The sequence below is a fragment of the Sturnira hondurensis genome, unplaced genomic scaffold (assembly GCF_014824575.4).
Source record: "Sturnira hondurensis isolate 20B ecotype Veracruz unplaced genomic scaffold, ASM1482457v3 Scaffold0005563, whole genome shotgun sequence".
NCBI classification, from domain to species: Eukaryota; Metazoa; Chordata; class Mammalia; order Chiroptera; family Phyllostomidae; genus Sturnira; species Sturnira hondurensis.
Genome location: NW_028078194.1, coordinates 3744053 through 3766961, shown reverse-complemented (window position 1 = coordinate 3766961; position 22909 = coordinate 3744053). Strand labels below are relative to the sequence as shown.

The window sequence follows — 22909 nt, the reverse complement described above, 5'->3', positions numbered from 1 at the left end:
ACGTCAAGTGCTTATTAGCGAAGTGCCCAGCACGTTGTAAGCAGTTGGGAACTGACGTTTGCGGTTGCGAAGGTGGTGGTGGTGGTTATTTGCACTAGGGATCTGTATTAAAAAATTATAACATGCAAAGTGATGTGTTTAAGCACTCAGGGAGCTTTGTTTTTTGAAAGGTAGCCAAGAACATTTTGAAGGTTGTTATACTTAATGTGTTTTCAAGTATTAAGAGAAAAAATCTTTTAATTAAATTTTCCCTTTAAAAACGTGGCCAAGTAAAATGGAATTTTCCCAATTTAGCACATATACCAACCCCCCATACCTTCCTGTTCGTCTTCACCTCAGAGAAGTGCGTTTGCCAGTCCAGGCTTGTCCCCAAATCCCTCACTATTCTGCCCTTCCTCCCCCAGCCTGCTTGGCACCAGTGGGAAGCACGCAGTTTTCTGCCATCTATTCTGCCTGCGATCCAGGGCTGCGATGGCGATAGTGCCAGGGGTTCCTACTGCTTCCCCAGAGCCCGCTTCCCCACCCACAGACTGGCTCTGAGTTGAGGGCCTTTTGTAGGTCACCGTGTCTCCAGAACACCCACATCCTTCTCAGGTGTTTGGGAAACACGGTCATCAGTTCTGACACTTGAGGAGTTTTATAACCCTGTTATCTCTCTCTGGCTCAAAGGTGGGGAAGTTTATCATTTTTTGGAAAAGTTTTTTATATCTTTCAAACTAATAGGAGAACCTGAGATCATAGTGACAGTTTGAAGAGCTTAATTTATAGGTATAATGGGCTTTTATTTAAAGAGTATATTAATATCAGCAAAGATACCCCATCTGATTATTCTCTTTCTTGGTGGAAATGGCTAATCATACATGGAAGCAAGTATTCCGTTATTTTGTTTGTTTACAGTAATAGTCAACCTGTCATTCAAAAAAACTTCAATTAAGGTTTCTCTTTGTTATCTAGATTACTGCCCTTTATCAAATGCATATAAATACATAATAAAAAGTATATATCATTAATTTAAACTCTAATTTTAAGTGAGTCATATGCAAAACAGTTTTACTATCACATAAATAGCTGAAAATGCAATAAAAGAAAATTTGACACTTGTATGATATCCTATCTTCACATATAGAGTTTACAGAGTATCTTCACATATATTATTTTATAACATACATTTCTATAAGATAATCAGGACAAATACTTAGTTTCATTCTACAGAGAAAAGAACCACGACTTGGAAGTGTTTAATTAATATTCAAGTTCATAGTTTTACCAGCTACAAGATGACCTTGAACAAGTCTCTTAATCGCTCTGTAATTTCTATAACTGTAAAACAGGATTTAAAATAGTGCCTACCTCACAGGTGTGTGTGAAGATGCAGCGAATTAATACACATAAGGCACTTAGAGCAGTGCCTGGTGCATAGTAGATGCTCAGTGGATGGAGCTATTAGCTGTTCTTACCACACACAGTAAATGTTAGGACTTAGACCCAAATCCAGACCATCCGATTGCTAGTCCAGAACTCTTTGCATAGTACCTTGTGGAATTTGCCTTTTAGTAAATCATTGCTTTAATTTCTACCTCACATTTACCTTGTTATTCTTGAAGGGATCTTTTTCTACTTTGTTTACTTTGGCCTTGAAGTTTTGAAGATCAAGAGAGAAATGTATTTGAAGGAGTCTTTCTCCCCGAGTTTTTTTAATCCCCTGATTTCTGTTGTCATCTTGGTTTGCTTGACCTAGGGGTTATCTATCAGAAGGTGTTTTAGTAGACAAAAGTATCATAAAGCTGTTTTCATGAGTGATTTGTAGTGTTTCTGGTGCATTTTGGGAGCCCTGAGATAGGAAATAGGATTGAAGGAAATTGCTGGATCTGAGTCACACACATTACCTGTAGTGCTAAGATAATATTGTCATTATTGAGAGTGGCAGCTTGCTGACCAGGGCATAGAGATGATTTGTTGTGAAAGAGCCATCTTGAAGAAATTGGTAGCATATTATGGGCCATTTCCTGGGAAAGGGAAGTAAGTTGTTTGGAGATATTCTTCTTGGTAATAACATTGTCACGGGCTTTTACTTGTGACTCCCAGTTTTCTCACTCTGCTCACTGCCAGTGTTGCCTTTTAGACTGAGACAGGCCTGAGCGGAGATCCGCGTGCCTTTGTGGGAGCTACGCAGCTGCTATGGGGACATACCCTCCTTTCCTCTGATGCCCAAATTGAACCCAGTGCAGGATTTGATGCGGAAGATTGTAGAGAGTGGTCAGGGACGTGCAGGAAAGGGGCAGTCAGCCCGGTGGCCTTCCAGTGGCAAGGAGTTGGGGACAGGCCCAGTGTACTGGCGTGCCCCACGCCCAGGCCTTTTTGATGTGTCTGTGCATAGCGCACACAGACAGCGTGCTCTCCTAGAACAGGATGTCCCGTACACCCCTGAGGACCTCCGTGGACGATCTGTACCAGGATTTAACCTGGGGATGCAGGAGGTTCGAGAGCACACGGTAACACCTTCTCTTTGTGAAGGTTGCATTTTTTAACTCACTCATCTCTAATAGTCTCTTGGGCAAGTGGAATTCATGTTTTCACATTAAATGAACATACTGAATTTTTAATAGATTCCCTGGGGTATGGTGATAGTTTGATACTGTTTCCACAAGAGAAAAGATATGAAGAAATGGTGTATTATCTTCTAGAGTTTTGCGATTAGGATTTATTTTTCTTGCCTGGCCCCCTGCTGAACCCTCTGGCCCATCTAGCTTGAGAGCAAAGCCCGGAAAAGAGCTCTGGATGCTACACGCAGGCGGCCTCTCTCTTGCCTCAGCTCACTCCTGTGGGCTGGTGCTTCTCCTTGTTTGTTGGCTTCTGCCTGTTGCATTGGTCCTTCTTGGTGTGCTGAGTAGGACTTGATCTTTTCCTGCTATGTCTACTTGGATGCTCTGTATAGGAGAGGAGGAGTTTGGAAAAGGGATTTTAAAAAAAGTACTCATTATTCATTATCCACTGCCAATGTCATTACAAGCTGCCCAGGACTCCAGAGAGCTCTGCTTCTAGGCTAGTTGATTAACATCTTTGAGGTATGAGAATCTTCTGAATGTGAGTGTTTTATACCTTTCCACTACTTATCTTTCTGGCACACCATGCACCAGAGGAGACCTGTATTGGCGATGGTTTCCTTTGAGATCAGTAGCAGAACTGGGAGTGGAGGTGACAGCTTGAGAGACTTAGCAAAGCTCGGGGGGTTGTAGAGCTTGAATAGTTGAGCACTCAGGCTTGGACTAGCTCAAGGCGGGCCTTCGCTCAGCTGTCACTCATGAATGCCAGTGTGGCAGCGAGTGCCAGAGTTGTCCCCTTCAGGGTCTGTTGTCCTCTTTGAAGTTTTTGCTGATTCTCCCAATTCGGAGTCCTTACTCCTCTGGGGCCCCTGGCACCTTTTGTCTCCACTGATCTCCCTCCACTTGGAGTTTGCAGTTCATTGTCTCAACATCTGTTTCTTCTACTGCATAATCCTCTTGACAGTAGGAACCTAGTCTTGTTCATCTCAGTTTTCTCCTAATTCATAGAGTTGTGTCCCACTTTTAAAGTTGCTCACTGAATCTTACTGAATTAAACTGAACAAAGCTGGCTGTGTCCCTGGAAATCCTGCAGCTAGCGTCCATGGTTGTAGGTCGTATACGCTGTCGTGAGGCAGGAGAGTATCCTTGGAGAAACAGAAGTAACCCACTAGCCTATTGTTCGGCTTTTTTTTTGACAACTTTTGTTGAGATATAATTCATATACCATATAGTTCAATCATTTAAAATGTATAGTTCAGTGTTTTGCAGTATGTTCACAGAGTTATGCAACCACCACTATAATTAATTTTTGAAAGCTTTCATCATACCCCCCCCCCAAAAAAAAAAAACCTTGTACATATTCCCTCCAGTCCCCTAGGCAACCACTGGTCTATTTTTTGGTCTCTATATATTTGCCTATTATAACATTCCATATACATGGAATCATACAGTATGTGGTATTTTGTGCCTGGCTTCTTTCGCCTGGTATAATGTGATCAAAGTGTATTCATGTTGCTGCATGTGTCAGGCCTACAGTGAGGTAGTGTCTGTAGAGCACCTAATACAGTGCCCGGCACAAAAGGGTGTCGGTAACTATTACTTCCCTGTGTCCCACTGCAAGTTCTTAGAGTTTAGTAAAATAATAGGTAAGGTTTTCATTGGTATTTTGAGTTCAACTCACTGATTCCTCCCCACACCATTTTTTTTCTCCCCAAGGCTATGCCTTTCTGCTGTTCCAGGAGGAGAGTTCAGTACAAGCTTTGATAGATGCCTGCCTAGAAGAAGATGGGAAACTGTACCTGTGCGTGTCAAGCCCCACCATCAAGGACAAACCGGTAAGTAGCACGAAGCCAGCTGTTGCTTTTCTGGAGCACACATACAGTTGGAATAGCTGATCGCCTCCTTCTTGTAGTGGGAATGCTGGTAACTAGGACCCTCTTACCCAGGGTGACCTTGCTATGCAGTAGAACTGGATTGTTGTTGATGGGAGCTAATAACAAATTACTTAGCATTTCATTTTATACCTTTGGGACTGCATACGAAGAAATGTGCCCTTGTCTTTCACTTTACAGCTCTTTTAAGCTAACTCCTATTCAGCTACTTTGAATTGAAGTAAATAATGCTCTTAATGGCTTTGGCAGCTGGTTTCTATTATTATTTCAGATCAAGAACAGGAGTAATTTTTTAAAAGATCATAATCATCAATGTTTATGTGCCTTTGAATGCAAGGCGTTATGCAAGGCGTTGTGCAAGTATCCACAGCTGGCCAAGCAGAGCCTTTTGGGCCAGGAGCTTACCCTCTAAACTGGAAATCTTCAAACAGCCCGGGAGAGGGAAGGACAGAGAGCATGGACCCAAAGCGATAAATAAATGTACATTTTTACAGTTCATGGTTACTGAATCAAAGAGTGTAAGTTACTGAATAAGAAAGGAAGACTGCTTTCTTTCTCCTGGCAGAGTGGCTATCAGTGGAGAAGGGGCGAGACTGTGTTCTCTGAGCAGAAGGAAAGAACTTGGTTAACATAGAAGAAGTAGGAATCTGTGGGGAGTTGGGAGGGGTAAATTTGTGTATGAAGACTTGGTGCTAGGAGTGGGAAATAGAGAAAAACAGCGATGTGGTCCAAGGCCTCTACCTACCACGGGGCCTGCAGCATCCCCTGTAAGACCTGCACCGGAAGTGTAGGGCTTGCTTGGCAGCTGGGTGTATCCTCAGAAATGTGCTTGGGAAGAGAGTTGGGGCTGGGTGCAGAAGTTAGAGTCTTGACTCTAGCCTTTAAATAGCTGCTTATCCTTGCTGAATGTTGGCTTCCTCATCTATAAAATGGGAAGAATAGCAGTCCGTCTCTGGGATGTCAAGAGGCTCAGATAAGAGGAAAATGTGAAAACATTTGGCGAAGCCAGGTACTTGTGCAGTGTAACTGGGTGGTGCTATTGGTCTGACTTAGGGCTGTGGAATTCAGAAGAGCGAGATTAGAGCTTATCTACAGGGCAACACCTGTGGGGAAAAAACGATGACCTCTGTCTAGGACAGAGTTTACGGTTGGTTGCAGAAGAATGATGCTGGGACTTGGCCACCTAGAAGGGAGAGACTGCGGTATGTAAAGCAGAAGGTGGGGTGCTAAAGAATGGGGACATTGAGCTTATTAGAATAATTGTTTCTCATGAGAAGCCCGGATATAAACAAGTGTGAAAATGCCACTGTAATATTCAAATTCTGGCAACATAAAAAAATTTATGACAACAATGAACAGTTGCTGGACAGGTTATCATACAGGTGGGGCAAACAGTAGGTGGGGGGAAGAGTAGGGAAACTTTGTTAACTTTGGTCTTAATCTAAGCAGTGTGGGGAGGCTGTGTGTTATGGGAAGGCATGAGGACTGACTACCATGGGAGTGTGCAGGGTTTCATCTGAGTGAATAATAGGAAAGCTGATATAACTTCTCTAAATCTCTTTGGAATAGTGTGAGATTAGCAAGACCGAACCCAGTTTGTCAGAGTCTGATGTCTGAGAGGTAAAGGTCAACCTGCAGCGGGCCTCCGCCACTGGTGCGTCAGTAGAAGGGGCGTGGGAGTGAGCTAGGAAGGGTTAAAGTGGGATCGTCCCTACACTCACAGGAGGGGGTTAGAAATGCATTTACATACATAAAAAGGCAGAGGGGCGAGGCACATGTTGAGATAGTTGTGCCCATAGTAGATTAAGAAGCAGTTGAATTGCGGGGAGGAGACTGGAGAGGAGGACGTGGGTCCTGGGTACCTTGGAAGGCACGTCACTGGCTCTGTGGGAGGAGGAGGATACTAGCCCTTCTGGGGCAGGCTTCACCAGGGCTGGATGTGTCTTGAGAGGGAATGAGCGGTTTCAGGTGGAGGTGGCATGAAGGCACCACCTGCTGTTGAGTGTTTTCACTCTACACACATGTATTACCTTTGGCTTGAAGGACTTTTGAAAATAATTAGTGTGATCTGTCTTGGAAATGTTTATGGAGAAACTAACTTTCATGGTTTGTGTTTCTACAAATTTCTGCCTTATTGCAGTTTTCATTTTCTGAGCTCAAGTGAAGCAGTTTTATTGGAGCTTGGTGAATTCTGAATGGTGGCTGCCGATCACATATTTCTTTGATCCAAGCATACTCAGAATTTCCAGCATAAACAATTTGAAAAAAATGTAGGCTGGGAAACATAGAAGTCCCCAAACACCTGTAATTCTAGTGAACTGGATCCCATTTTGGGTTCCAACTCTTTGGCTCCATTATGAAACCTTCTCTTCCTGTGCTTCAGCCGTGCCTCTCTCCCTCCCAGCCTCACTTGGCCACACTTCCCTATCAGGTTGCTGCGATGCTCCCACACGAAGTGAGACCTGGGTTGAACATTTGGGAGTAAATGGCAATAGCTTTTATTACCTTGGCAATAACTCAAGGTAAAGTCAACCTTTGGAGCTCATTCACCAAATTCTCTGAGCTATGGCTCTTTCTCACTTTTTTTCTACTTCTTAGCTTGGCTACCTTTTGGGATCCCAGTGCCCTCATTCTGTTGTTTAGTTCTCTCCAATCCTCCCTGGATTTCTCCTTGAAGATGCACCACGTGCCAAAATGACCTCACAGATTTTCTATTCATGGTCCTTTCCCATGTGCTTCTCCCTGACCTACCCCCGACCCCCCTGTAGCAAACCCTGTTCCCTTTGTATGGATTAGGTTAATCAGATCCTTTTCCTAGTACAGAGCCTGATAGCAAGGTTCCCCCTAATTTAAACTTTCTGAGATGGTGTTTCTTTTTTTAACTTAAACCCTTAATTAGTGGATTTCAGGTAGTATCAGGGAGATATTTTTGGTCAGTGATATCCTCTCTTTCATTAAACAGCTACCCTCAGACTATTCTATGAATAGGTCTGACCCTGAAAGTTAGCGAAAGAAACTGTGTTTGTGGCCTGATTAATTGACTCCTCGGTGCCAAAGAATGGATAAACAACTTGGCAAGAGCAGGAGCTAGTACAGAACTTCTGGGTACATGATTTTTTCTTTCCTCCTCCAGTAAGAGGAGTTCCGTAGCTCAGCTGTCCCGGGCATCTTAGAGGACAGCAACGTCCTTGTCCAGGCTTCCAGTGAATTGGGCAGACATTGAGACTCTGGGCTGTCTTGTTAAAGAGGTACAAATAGACTGATCCTGAAGGTTCAACACAGCAAACGGATAAAGCAGGAAACCTAGGGGGGTCTAACAGAGATGGGGGCTGAAAAAGAGTAACCATGAAAAGGAGCTAAGGAAGGAGTCTTTTTTAAATCCTCGCCAAAGGATATGTTTATTGATACTAGAGAGAGAGGAAGGAAGAGAAAGAGAGAGAGGGAGAGAGAAAGAGACAGAAACATGGCGGTGAGAGAACTAGCCATCGATTGCCTCTCTACCGGGGATTGAACCTGCAGTCTAGGCATGGCCCCTGACACGGGATCGAACCCATAACCTTTTGGTGTGTGGGGTGATGCCCTAACCAACTGAGACCCCCCCAAGCCAGGGCAAGGAAGGAGACTTATGGTTCCTACCTTCTTAGAACACTTTGGCCAGAGATGTGGGGTAGTAAACACCTTGAGAAGAGTAGTGGAGAAGCTCCCTGCTTCCTCCTCCTCTATACTGCCATCACAGTTTACAAGTATGCTGAAGTATGACAGGTTGATTTTGCTATATACAGAGGTGGAAAAAAGTAGGTTAAATTAATAGCCATCATTACCTAAAAGATAAAGCATAAGTGAAAATATGAAATAATAAAAATAGAAGACAAATAATACAGTAAATAAATAATAATACAAGAATGAACTCTGTGTTTTGTACTCACAACTATAAACCTACTTTTGCCCACCCTGGCATTTAAAAACTGCCCTACCAAACTGAAGTGTGCTTATGTAAAGGCAGTTCTTTACCCGAAAGTCATTGCTTTGGTAACACTGTCATCCTCTGAAAACTTGAAGACAAATTTTTTAAAACTGTTGGGGGCAAGGAAGCTGAAAATCGAGACCAATTTAATCTGTCCATTCTGTCTGTCTTTCTGGTCTCCTGTGCCCCCATTTTAATGTGAGTGGAATCTCTAGTACTTTTAGTTAGTACTTTTAATCACTCCTCTTTAGTTACAAAAGCAGCCCAGATCCTTTTCCTAGGATTCAATACCTTCCCAGTCTGACTTTAAATTTTTTCCCATTTTACCTTTTCCTGCTTTACTTCTGAACCCCACATTCAATTAACTGAAATATTTCTGTTCCCATCTTAATTTCTAACTCCTTTCCTTATTTTAAGATGCCCCTCAAATGCCATCTCTTTCCCGAAGCCTTCCCTGATCACCGTACCATCTATAGCAAATCGTACCTGCTGTTACAGCTATCTTCAGCCCACATACAGCCATCTGTTCAAATGATTTGCCTCTTCCTTCCTTCAAACCACCAGCGAGTGTGTACTGTGGGCAAGGCATTTGTACTGGTTGCTGTGAACCAGAACTTACTATGAATCAGACATAAAATCCTGTGTCAGAAAGTTACTAGTATAATGGATAGATAAAACAAGTTTTAAATACACACTAAGTACTTCAGAGAGTTTATAAATACCTGGAGTGATAAAAGAAAGCTTCTTGAGTGATGTGTCATTTGAACTAGGCCTTGAAGGATTAAGAGAGTTTGGAGATTGGCCAGGAAAGGGATGGAGGTTTGGTAAATAGACATTCTCAAGAAGGACAACAGTGTGAACACAGACATGAGAAACTGAGTGGTATGATTGGAGAACATTTAGGTTGGTTAGATGGAGCACAAATGTATGAAAGGGAATAGAGAAAAATTAAATTGGGAAAAGTAGATAGAGGCCAAGTTACAGGGCACATTGATCGAGGGCCTCAGTCCTTGCGTCTGTGATGTATTTCCTAAAACTCCTTCATTCTCCATCTACTACCTTCTAAGATAACAAGTGTAAATTTTATCTTGGCTCAGTCAAATCTGGTTTTGTTATAACACACCTTGGAAATCTTCAGCAGTTCTCATTTTCCTCATTTATTTGTTTGTTCCTTGAATCCTTGGTCTAAATTTGTGGTTTGGGTACCTTCTGTCATAGGAATTTCCCAAAAGAAGGCCTCCTCCTCGAAAATGAGAGAAGTAGCTCTGGGTCATAATGAATCCTCTTTTCCCCCTGATTCTCTGATTTTGAAATGGGTCCAGAGTTTTTTTAGTGCTTGAGTCTTTGGACACTGTTATTCCTTCCTGGGGAAGTCTAAAAGACGCTAGTTTTGTGTAGTTGGCAAAACAGCCAATCTGTCTCCAAAGGGATCATATTCAGTGGTTTCCAAAGTAGGTTCTGGAGAACACGTGTTCCATCAGACACTGGTGTCCTGAAAGGAACACCAACAAAAAGGTTTGCTCATAATAGTAATAGGTGTCATTTATTGAGCACTTGCTTTGTGTATTCTATATCTATTTTCTCCATTAATTAAATGTTTCATAACCAAAAACATTTGGGAAACATTGATATATTACAGTTCTGACAAGTCTTACAGTAAATAAACTTGTGTAATAGTGTTAATCCAGCATATTATATTATACCTGTTTTGGAATTATACTTGAGAAGATTGCAATGGAATTAGTATTCCGCGAAGCTCACTCAAAGAATAGGCTTCTTCCTAGGAAAAACTTAGGTCACTTGAACTTTTTTGTGTCCATTCCTCTCAAGAGTTTTAGTGATCAGTGTGCTCATAACAACATCCTTGTCCTGGTACCATGGAGCTGAAAATACACGTTTATGCAGACACTGGACAAAATTGTATGGCCGCAGAGCACAGTTGCCAGAGGCTGTGAACCTGGAAATTAAGATAGCTGAATATAGTGCCAGTGTCATTGCTAAATCATTTTCTTGAGCTTTTCTAACTGCTGAGTTAGTTAGATTTAAGTGGAGTCTATTGGTTACTACTTCAATGCATTGAAAATGGACAGAATAAGTTTGGAAAGAAGAGAGAGGTTAATCACTCACAAATAAAAATGCATTTTGACTTGCCCTGGAGACTGTCAGTATTGCATGACTGGCGGTCAGCAGCCTGGAGGACAGGGAGCCTTGCAGGCACTTGGCATGATTGCAAGGGAAAAGCATTCAGTATATAGGCTTTGGGTTAGATAAGCTATGGGTTTCAGTCCTGAGTTGACTGTACTCTTCTGATCCTTAATTTTCTTATCTCTAAAGTAGGTATAATTTTTACAGCGTAACATTTGTAGTGAGTTTAAGTGTAGTCATGCATGTAGAATGCCTACCACAATGGCGCAGTGTAGATGCTCAAAAGTTCTAGTTTCTTCTTTTTTTCAAAAGGGACTCGTCTGTCATGCTTATACTTTCTAACCATTGTGGTAGCATCAGCAGTAATGATGAGCACTAGGTAATTCTGATCACAGTAGAATTGATCAGTAGATTGGTTGCCTGGTGGCATCAGAAATTGGCACGGATTAGGCCCAAGTCCAGGGGTCCCATTGGTGATCAGACTTACTATATTACCAGGCTTACTTACTACATGCCTGTGGAAGGTGGCTTTCAGTTTACTGAGGGGAATGACCTGGGAGATAAAAGGGCAGCCACTGGACATCTTGAAGCACTAGTGTCTGCACATCAGGAAAACCTTTGTTAATTCACCAGATCACTGATGAGCACAGAGCTCTCACTAAGAGTTGGGCTTGTGCCGCGCAATTGGGACACATGCAGAGATACGGTCTTAGCCTTAGAGGATCCCGGAGTTCAGTGGAGGGAAATAGGTGACTAGTACATGAAGTGAGGAGTCACAGGTGCTGTGATAGATGTATCATAGGGACTAGTTGCATTGGGTGAGGTGGGGGCAGGGGCTCAAAGGGCACAGTGGTCGATGTTCCTGAAGGAGTCAGGAAAGCCTTTAGAGGGAAGGTGTTCCCTTGAATTTCCAGCCATATGTACAGTTTTTAATCATAGCATTTAATTAATAATGGGTTTATTAAGCCAAGCGCTAAGGAAGGATATGCACAGCCATTTGGGGGGCACAGTTTATGCATGCTGTATTTTCGTACTGGGTGCCCGTATGAAGCAGTATACAGAGTGCTGTTTGAATTGGTCATCAGTAATGAAGGTCGAGAGGGGGCTATAAGCCACCGTGGTTTCCATGCGTCAGGAAGGTTGTGCAGCTTGATGCAGGTTTTGTTCTTGGACTGTTTCTGACCCTGATGGTGGACCCGGAGCATTCACGTGGGGCGCAAGAGAATTCCCCAGGGTTACTTTTGGCTCCTTGTCTAAGAAGAATCTGGCGTTGATGAGGCTCTTTGGGGCACAGCCATGTACCCCATAATGACATTTTGGTCAACGATGGACCACGTATACAACAGCAATCCATAAGATTATGATGGACCTAAAAGTTCTTTTCACTTAGTGACGTGGCTGTTGTAATGTCGTAGCACAGCGCATTACTCACCTGTTTGTGGGGATGCTGGTGTAAACAAACTACTGTGCTGCCAGTCATATAAAAGTGTAGCACATACAATTACAGTGGAGGCTGTACCGTGTAGATTTGTGTGGTTACACTCTATGATGTTCACACAATGACAAAATCACCTAACAACACGTTTCTCAGAACACATCTCTTTCATTAAGCAACACATGACCATACTTTTATCTAAGGAATGGGAGGAAGAGTTTCAGTGGGAGGCTAGAGGCTTTTTTCCTTTAAGGCCCAGTGGAGTTCTCACTGGAGGCCCCAGAACTGCCCAGGGTATGTAAGTCCGCTGACCTTTTTGTTAGGGAGCTATGTGGTAAAAACTAGGTTGAAGTGAGGTGCCAAACGTGAATATACTTTGATGAGTCTAAACCACAAGTTACTGCTATTATAGCTGTTAGTTTTGGTGGTTAATAATAAAACAGCCTCTTACACCACAGAAGAGAGAAAGATGCCTCACAAACTAGTTTATTTGTGATACTGTGGGGCACTCCAGTCATTCGGTGAGGTCTGTGGTGATTAAAATAGAATTGCTGACAACTGGAGTGGGTCTGAGTTCATTACCACCACAGCTGAGCTGTTGCAGCTGCATGTCAGCGGACCCAGGTTTAGCTGACTCATCCTGGTTGTCAGAAGAGTCGGGATGCTGATAGTTCTGCAGTATTGTTTTCTGATTCATGTAGATTGAAAGGATTGTAGGATTAGGGAAAGAAAAATGGACTTTTTCCTGAAGGGCTTAAGTAGGAATTTGAAGAGTATTGAAAAGAGGAAATTGGGGGCTGAGTTGGGTGGGGGCTGGGAGAGGGTCTTTGCCATGTGCTTTATGGGAAATGGGAAACAGAACAAATAACAATGAGGTTGTTTTGGGTTAGTTAGTTTCCTGAGCTGGCCACCAGATTGCACTGTTGACCTAGCAGTGTGGTTGCTTCTTGGAGCAGCCTTGAGATGGAGAGCTGAAAAGGAAGGCGCTGCGCAGTGGGACTGACGTTTGTAATCTAAGGAGGCAACCAGACAAGGGTGGAGTATAGGGTGTGATGTTCAAAATGAGCTCAAGAGAACGTCATTTATTGGGAGGGGAATATCTAAATTTTAAACAGTGGTCCAAACAGAGAATTCTAGAGCTTTATAGAGGCTTAGCAAAGTTCAGAAAGTTGAAGCCCTAAGCTTCGTGTTAAAAACTATTTTACTGAAACTATGTTTTCTCATATCCTGTTATTAAAGATACAATAACATACATTTATATTTAATTTTATCATAGAGACTTTTGAAATCTTTAGTGAAATTTTTCTAGGAAATGATATTACAGCTTCCTGTCAAAATAAGTGACCCATATAGCATTTCTTAATTTTTTTCTCTAGCACCTGACCTAATCTTAACCCTAGTAATAATGACTTTTAGTTTTAACTAGGACAAAACTTCAGTTTCTATATAGACCTATAATTAGATAATTTATTCTTTATTGATGACAAAATAGTCAAACTGATTTAGTAACAACTCTTGTGCAGTTGAGTCAGAAAATTTTCAGTTCTTTCAGTAGCTCTCTAGTACTTAAATTTACTATACTCTTTTTTTTTTAAGATTTTATTTATTTATTTATTTTTAGAGGGGCAGGAGAGAGAGAGAGAAACATCAATGTATGGTTGCCTTTTGTGCATCCCCTGCTGGTAGTTAGCCTGCAAGGAACCAGTTTGCAACCCAGGCATGTGCCCTGACTGGGAATCAAACCGCAATCGTCTGGTTCGCAGGCCCGCACTCAATCCACTGAGCTACGCCAGCCAGGGCAATTTACTATACTCTTAACCATTTAATGTTAATTTCTACAGAAGCAACCCTTTCAGAGCAATAGCAGAAAGGAAGTGAGTAAAAGTCCTGGATTGAAGTAAAGTTTCAGTAACACTTTGTGCAGTTAGTTCAAACTTACTCCATATTTTGATGCATCAAAGTATGGACATTAACAGATGTTATGCAAAAGATAGGTTCCCTAGAGGTGATTTTTGAAATGGTGGGTTAAGAGACATTTGAACAGATTTCTTTCCTGTAGAACTTAGTGCCTTCAGTTGGTAACACCAGTAGAGGCTGGGAAACTCCCAGGAAAAAAGGATGGTTTATATCTTTTTCCAAGCACTGCTAGTCAGCAAAGCAGCCCTGGGGTCTGCACTTCACAGAACACACCTTGGGAAACCTTGAAAAGGAAGATTAGTGCTTTTGGTATTGTTGATAATAACTGTTGACATTGTCAAAGCTATATTCTTTTAGAGCTCTTGGAGTCTGTTAAAGTCACTGTATGGTATAAATTTACACAGCCAAGCTTTATGTTTGGTTTTTTACTTTATCCTTTAAAAGATTTTGCTTCTGGAGATAAACAGTTATATAAAGCGGGCTGTTAATTTGAGAGACAAGAATTTAGAAGATGAATAATTTTAGCCAGAAGTAGGTTTCATGGTCCGTAACAGAGCTTTGGTAGGAATCCATGCTTCAGAAAGAAATAAAGAAGAGCCATTTTGTATTTTCTCTCAGAAGGGCTGTGGAGCACGTCATCCACCGTGAGCCGTGTGGTCACTAAACCCTCCCAGTCAGCGATCACAGACGGGGCTCGTGGGATGGATGGGCCTGCCTGCCGACGGTTTTCTTTAGCCTGTACAGTGATTTGAACATTTGAGTTAGCTCCCAACATTTTAAAATTTTACATAAAAATCTAGCTACTCTTAGACTTCCGCCAAGATGGAGGCATAGGTGGAAACACTGTGCCTTCTCCCACAACCAAGTTTGGATACAACAAAAGTTTTAGAGAACTAAGACACACCCAGAGACCAGAAAACTGAATTATACGGAAGTCCGACAGCTACGAACTGTTCAACGAGGACGGTAAGAGGCAGAACCAGCAGCAGAGCTGGGTCAGCCAGGGCAGATCTAGGAGCGCAGGCAGCCCGGACCTAGTCGGGGTGCGGAACAGACTGACCAAGGTCGCACATTCGCACGCAGTGAGATGGACCACGCAGGCCCCAGGGGGCGAACCCAGTGGAGGAGGGCTGACAGCGGTGGCACACTCGCGTGCTGTGGAGCGGGGTGCGTGGCCCTGGTGACGGTGGTGGCTGCGGTGCTGGTGGGATCTCGGAGGCGGGCGCCGGAGGGAAGCCACTGTCCCTCTTTGACCCCGCCCCCACATACAACGTCACAACCCAGCGACTGAGTTGCCCTGCTCTGGTGAAAAGTTAGGGCTCCGTTCCTGCTACTTAACAGGCACGAACAGCCCAAAAGATGGTGCAAGAACTCAAAGTCCCAGAGCCAATAACTCTAAGCGACCAACAGATTGCCAGCCTCTCAGAAGCCCAATTTAAAACACTATTTATCAGGATGCTCACAGAATTGGTAGAGTATAGTTACAAATTAGAGGAACTTAGTCACAAATTAGAGGAACATATGAAGGCTAAACTAATTGAAATGAAGGGAGATGTCCAGGAAACCAATAGCGATGGAAAGGAAAATGGGACTCAAATCAAGGAAGTGGACCAGAAGGAAGAACAAAACATCCAACCAGAAAATAGTAAAGAAACAAGAATTCAAAAAAATGAGGAGAGGCTTAGGAACCTCCAGGACATCTTTAAACGTTCCAACATCCGGATTATAGGGGTACCAGAAGGGGGAAAGAAACAGCCACGAGTGGAAAATGTATTTGAACAAATAATAAAGGAGAACTTCCCCAGTCTGGCAAAGGAAATAGACTTCCAGGAAATCCAGGAAGCTCAGAGAGTCCCAAAGAAGTTGGACCCAAGAAGGAACACACCAAGGCACATCATAATTACATTAGCCAAGACTAAAATGAAGGAGAGAATCCTAGAAGCAGCAAGGGATAAGGGGACAGTCACCTACAAAGGAGTACCCATCAGACTGTCAGCGGATTTCTCAAAAGAGACCTTACAGGCAAGAAGGGGCTGGAAAGAAGTATTCCAAGTCATGAAATCCAAAGACCTACAGCCAAGATTGCTTTATCCAGCAAAACTTTCATTTAGAATGGAAGGACAGATAAAGTGCTTCTCAGATAAGGTCAAGTTCAAGGAGTTCATCATCACCAAGCCCTTATTATATGAAATGTTAATGGAACTTATCTAAGAAAAAGAAGATAAAAATATGAACAGTGAAAGGACAGCAAACACAGTTATTAACAACCACACCTAAAACAAAAGCAAACCAAGAGGACAGCTAGATCAGGAGTGGAACCATAGAAATGAAGAACACATGGAGGGTTAGAAACGGGGGTGGGAGGAGGAGAAGGGGGGAGAAGGCACAGAAAATAGCATAGATGGTAGGTAGAAAATAGATAGGGGGGAGGGCGAGAATAGCGGGGGAAATATAGAATCTAAAGAAGTTGAGACACGTGGTTATAAACTAAGGGGGGAGAAGGGTGGGGGAGGGAGTGTGCGGGTGGAGGGGAATGAAGGGGGAATAGAACAACTGTAATGGTATAATCAATAAACTATATTTTTAAAAAAATCTAGCTACTCTTGAAAATGGAAAAGTCCGACAGCACATCTGCAAATTATGGCTACTTGCTAGAGCTGAAAAGTGTCTGCTTCCTTTAGAAGAATTGTTTTATCCAGTGTGTCACCGCCTGCCTACTGTTGTCCTGGTGGCTTTGCACATTTGTGCTGCCTGTCTGGTCCTGCAGACGCGTGGCTTTATGTAACCCCTGCTGTCAGAGCATGGCGCAGCTGAAGAGCTGATGGGTCGTGCATCGTAGAGTCATCTTCATAAGCAAATGTGGTCAGGTTTCTCCGAGAATCAGTGTTGGAATCTTCACCATTTCGGGTGACATCTCTGCATTTGTCCTCCGAATGCTGAGGATTTTCCTGCCCAGGGTATCTAGCCTACCATAGCCTATTTGACAACAAACTGGAAGAGTTGTTTCACACACACACATACAATGATCCCTGTATATGTGAAGTTTGTATTGCTGGTATAAATTTATATTGAATTAGGACAGCTCAGTTGGTTAGAGGGTCATCCCAGTATGCCAAGGTTATGAGTTCTACCCCTAGTCAGGGCACATACAAGAATCAACCAATGACTGTGTAAGTGGAACAACAAAATGATCTCTCTCTCACAAATGAATTCAAAAATTAATATTGAATTAGGACAGAGTTCTAATTTCATTCAATCTTAAAACTAATTATTAAAGATAATTATTTATATTCTGCCCCTTTCTACAAAATACTTGAGTCAGCTTATAAAGTATGGTATTTAAAAAGTGGTAAAATGTGTGTGTGTGTGTGTGTGTGAAATATATTAAAGGACCAGAAAATATTCAGAGTAAATCAGAAATATAGAACATGACTATTAGGGCCTGAGAATAAACCTTGGAAGATAGAGAACATGTCTTGTGTGGGAGCTTATATTTCAGAGAGATGCCAAAGTGTGAACGGAACATCTCAGTGCAAATAGGACTACACGACTTTTTGCTTAGCATGTAGAGTGTGCCGAAGTTGGCATGTATGGGCATTTCTCTGATTCTGCAGTGGTGCAAACCCCGAGGAGCTGTTTTCTGGTAGCAGCTGGGAAATGTGTGTTTTATGAATGGGGTTAATCATTACTGTCTCCTGAGACCTCTTCATGTATTTTTACCTAATCTATAATGCCAAGAAAAGGGTAATGGAATGGGTTGTGTGTGATGTAATGAGGTGAGGGTGGGAGGCGGGGGCAGTAGTGGAGGCTCTCAGCAGGAAGGTCTGAGATCTGCAGTTGTCTGAGCGGCCGTAACCTACAGCTATAGTAGAACACTGTGTTTTCTGTAATTCTGATTAAATGAAACCAGAGCAGTATGGATACTGCACAGGAATTGTTTTCACTTGGGAAGCCAAGTGATCCAGGATCAAACTCAACTGCCATAAAGTGATCGGAATTACTAGGTCTCGAAGCTGCCTTAACTACTTTATTGAGAATAAGACTAAAGTAAGAGATGGCTCTGTATAGAAAAAGGATGGCTCTGTACATCCTTTTGTTTCATTGGTGGCATTAGGATTGTTATTACAGTGTTTAGAAATTGTGGTTTTATTTTAGTTTGTTTATTTTCTTTTCTTTGTTTTGTCTTTTCTTCTCTTCTCTTCTCTTTTCTTTCGAGATTTGTTGTACTTGTTTTATTAATTGGTTGCTTCCTGTACATACTCTGGCTGGAGATTGAACCTGAAACCTTAGCATGTCAGGACGGCACTGTAAACAACTAAGCTACCTGGCCAGAGCTAGAAATTGTGGTTTTGATTAAAAATTAGTAACATATTCATGAAGGTATTTTTGACTTTGTTTTTACTTTTTAAATTTATTTTCTGATTACAGTTGGTATACTATATTATAATATTAATTTCAGGTATACAACATAGTGATTAGACATTTACTTCGTGAACCGATCCCCCTGAATGAAGTCACTTAAAAGTGATGTTTTATAATATTAGTGAATCTGCCTTTGTGGTAAATGTCAAGGGAGTGCTATTTTAGTGAAAGAGACCAAATTCTGCAAAGAAATAACTGGATCTTTTTTTCCCCATCCAACATAGGTGGAGCCAATGCTTTAATGTTTACAGAATTGCAAACAGGTCCCTGTTCTCAGGACCTAAGGATAAATGGAGAGTTTTATGGCTTCTGGCTAACTAGTGAAGGCAACAGTGTCATAGAAGGCAAAAAGTTAGGTGGGAGTGAATTGCGTAGCAATCATAAGGGATGTGTAGACTATTTCTGAGCAATGTCAGTTTTAAAGTTGACTCAAAGTGTTTTGAACATGAAACTAGCAGATTTACTACCTTTCAGATGGGAGTACTCCTAGATATAAGCCAAACCACGTAAGAAATTTTCTTACGTTTCTCCTTGCATTAACTGTTGATAGTTGAGCAATAGGGGAAATGAAGAATCTTGTTGATACTAGGAAATGAAAATGCAGCCGCTTTGTTTCCCATCCTAAACCGTGAGGGGAACGGAGAGGCATGTTCTGCAAGGATGGCACCGGTAGCCCTGCCCCTCCCCGCTTCCTGGAACACATGTGGCTGGTCTGTTCCCAGGTGGTGCTGAAACTCACCTTTCAGTATGGGAGGGTTTTTTGTGGTTTGGTTTTGTTTTGTTTTGTTTTAAGCTTTTATTTGATAATTCAGTTATGGATTGGAAGGAATGTATTTTAAGGTTCAGATTCTGATGAAATACCTTATTTTTTATTGTATAGTAAAACTATAAATTAACTGGCAGGAAGTCAGATTCCCAGTTGATTGAGATATAACAAATATACTTTAATTTCTAGGCTTTATTTAACCAGACATGTTTAGAAAAATCAGGTAAATCAAAAGTAGATAATTCAGTGTACCTTACTCTTTGATATTGCTGGTAATGCTAACTTGATGGGTATTAATCTATGTTAAATCATATTGCTGAAAGATAAGTGTTTTAATTTTAGGGGGTGATAAGAATTTAAAAGCCAGACATATAGATGATTTTTAGAAAATATTTTAAATGTTCCTGTTCCCTTCCTTTAGATGAGCTCTTAAAAAGCTAGGTGCTGTACAGTGGCAGGTTATAAATAGTCTGTTGTGTGCAAAAATGGGTCTGATTGAAAACCCGAATCTCTCTGTAAAAGACTGCTTTTTTTAAGCCACAGGTGGTTTCTGAAGGTTTCATGGTATAGGTCTCAAGTGTTGAGTATAGCACCTGTAAGTAGATTTTCCAAGAGTTCTATTCAAAGGCACTAAATGCAGATTACATTAAGTAATAAGTGGGGTTTTGTTTGTGTTATGTATGTTGTAAAATGCACAAATCAGTGGGTTTGTCTCTAGTCACCTTATTCTCATTTGGGGTTGATGGAAATGAAGTAAGGACCAAGTAAACAACTTTTTTTCAGGTGCAAATTCGACCATGGAACCTAAGTGACAGTGACTTTGTAATGGATGGTTCTCAGCCTTTGGACCCCAGAAAAACTATCTTTGTTGGGGGAGTCCCACGACCCCTTCGAGCTGGTGAGTGGAAATAGTAACACCACAACAACAAGACCAACAGCAAGTCTCCCAATGCATTTGTTGAGTCCCTAACATTTCCTAGGTTTCTGGTCCCCTGCACACAATTTCCCAAAAGGAGGCTGTCGTGTCAGTTTCACTGAGCTGGCTCTTCCCAAAACTAAAAGTTTTCTCCCAAAATGCTTTATTTCTTGATGGTATAAGAGTGAATTTCATTAAAATGTTACTTTGAAAGGATGAGTTCTATTTAGTACTTTCCTATTCAATCACATTTTTAAAAACTAGTAACATTTGGCAGTGTGCATTCCTATGCCAATTGGCATTGTTATGCGTGACAACAAGAAGTCACCCCCCAGAAATCCGTCCCACACAGCTGTGTGTGCCCCCGCCACAGGCCAGACCACTGCCAGGAGCTGTGTCACTGGAAATCAAACTGGACTCTTTCCAAGGGAAACAGGTTCCGATTTTTTCTTAGGCATTTGAAAAATGAGTTACGTATGCAAACATCTTTATGGTGACTTTTTAAAAAGCCTTCCTGTTTCCTGTTTAAGTTCCTTTTCAGCAGTGGAATAATTGTGCCTGCTGGGATTGGGCAGAATCATAATTAACTGAGGCACTGAGGTGATGGTGAGCTGATGATCAATATTTAAATCCAAAAACAAATCTGATCAGTTGTGGATCAGTGTTATTGCCAGTGGAATATATAAAATTATTTGTAGGAACTCAGGTTTTAAAGTGCTTAAAATAATTGAGTTTATATTTTTAGAGATGAAAAGATAAGGTTACTGTTGCCACTGTAGTTATGAAAGTGTAACATTATCTGTGTTATTTGTAAGCAGATAGACTTAATTCTACCTAAAAAATAAAAGAAAAAACAGAGATCATTAAAATCAAATTGTAAAAACAATTATAAAATGTAAAATGTTGCCCTGGCTGGTGTGGCTTAATGAATTGAGCACTGGCCTATGAACAAAAGGTCGTCAGTTTGACTCCTGGTCAGGGCACAGGCCTGGGTTGCAGGCCTGGTCCCCAGTTGGGGGCATGTGAGAGGCAACCACACATTGATGTTTCTCTCCCTCTCTTTCTCCTTCCCCTCCCCTCTCTCTGAAAATAAATAAATAAAATGTTTTTTAAAAAATGTGAAATGTACCAACAGCTATTTGGCTCTGTGACTTTGATGAGCTTTTAGTGCTGACTATCCCTCAACATTTGTAACGTATTTATTTAAATCTCAATTTCAGTCTACTCTAAAAGATTACTTTAGGCCTATATAAAGACATATTCATTATTCCATTTTGAAGGACTTTAAAACACAGTAATTATGACTGTGAAGTTTGTAATTTTGTGGTACTTCAGAAAGTCAGATTTCTCTGGGTCTTACCCTTGTTTTAATGGAAAACTGCACTGAAAGAGTGAAAGCAAAGCAGCAGAGATTCCCCCCAAGGCCTTCCATGATCTCCCATCAGAGGATACAATGCAGGAAGGGCTGACTCAAACGTGAGCAGCAGCATTAGATGTGGGTAAATGTAGCTCTTTGTTTCTAAACTGGTCATGCTTTAAAAAAAATGTAGGGTGAAATATTGTGGAATATTCCTCACTTTTTCTAACTAGCATTATATTTAGGAGTGGAGTGGGACAAAAATCCCCTTTGCTGACTTTTAACAATATATGTATTCTACAAAAATGGACATTATTGTTAGTATTGTAGCTATTATTTTTTTGCAACCAGCTGCAAACACCAATTAGTTTTAATATTCTAACCCCCCTCCTTTTTTCCTAAATGGGAATCTGAAAAAAAAATCTGAGAGAAAAAGTCCCACAGTTACAAAAATAATAGAACTGGCTGTAGCCTCATGTATCTATTTTTAAGTCACAAACATAATAGTTTATAAACTAAATTTCCTATTTTAGTATTTACCCTTTATTTCCTCTGATTTAATGATCTGGAAGGATAAAGGCCTTTATGTAATTTTTCCTTTATAAATCCTATGGAGATCCATTTTTCATACTTTTCTAAAATTACAGGACAGGAAACTCAAGATGCTAAATTACAGCCTTTCTTTAACATTCTGTGTCTACAAGATGCTGCAAGTTCTAGGATTAGACAAGAATTATATTGTTTTCTCATCAGAAATGGGATTTTTGTGTTTCCTACGTAGATTTATGTCTCTAAGCTGAAGTTTCATTTTAAAGTTTTGTTTTTGCAGTTACATGGTCAGTAACCTACAGTTACTTTGTCTGGTGGAAACGTCCCTTTATGCCAACACCTCCCATAATTGTAGCTAGCTGCTAGGTGGCTAAGTAATCTGTATTAGCATCTTAGACTTTTACTGTCTGTCTAAGACTTCCGGATTGGGTGCCATGCAGTCTAAACAGAAAGAGTTAACATCTGCAGCTTTTATCCACGTGCATAGACTTGGGTTACTTTGGAACACACTGAGCTTTGTAGACTGGTGTGTGCCTTGGAATAGAAGGCTGTTTTTAAAGGAATTCATTTTGACTTCACTAGATCTTAAATTGAATTCAGCTGAACAATAACATTTATTGAACATGCACTGTATTGCTGGCGCTGAGCAAGGGCACGTCGTGCCACAATGAATGCGCTTCTCACTGTCGTGTTAAACTGGTCATCATCAGCAGAAAGCCACAGATTTCAGAACAGAAGAAAACAAAATGCATTAATAGAATGCTAACTCAATTAATTGGATGCTAAATTATATTCTTTAATGTTTCTTAAATTTGGTTTCTAAATACTTTAAGGCATTTTTTATCATTTCCAGAGGGTGTGTGGTTGCAGAATTATAAAAAGTCTTAAAACTATTTCAGGCCCTGTGTGCAGAGGGATCCTGGACCAGGTATGGGAGACAATGCTCCACAGGTGGAATTTTAGGTGTCCAGATTGATTTTCACCTTATCGTGGGCCAGAAGTG

At 41.4% G+C, this 22909-nt stretch overlaps 1 protein-coding gene across 11 annotated transcripts in view; it reads left to right on the top strand.

Moving 5' to 3' along the window:
• Nucleotides 1-22909, top strand: part of CPEB3 (cytoplasmic polyadenylation element binding protein 3) — a 184004-nt gene that overhangs the window by 129902 nt on the left and 31193 nt on the right. For all 11 annotated transcript variants that reach the window (XM_037047348.1, XM_037047345.1, XM_037047346.1 and 8 more), the window contains 2 exons: nt 4260-4378; nt 19868-19982. In XM_037047348.1, the coding sequence (XP_036903243.1) occupies nt 4260-4378; nt 19868-19982 (234 nt within the window). The remainder of the gene's footprint in view (nt 1-4259; nt 4379-19867; nt 19983-22909) is intronic.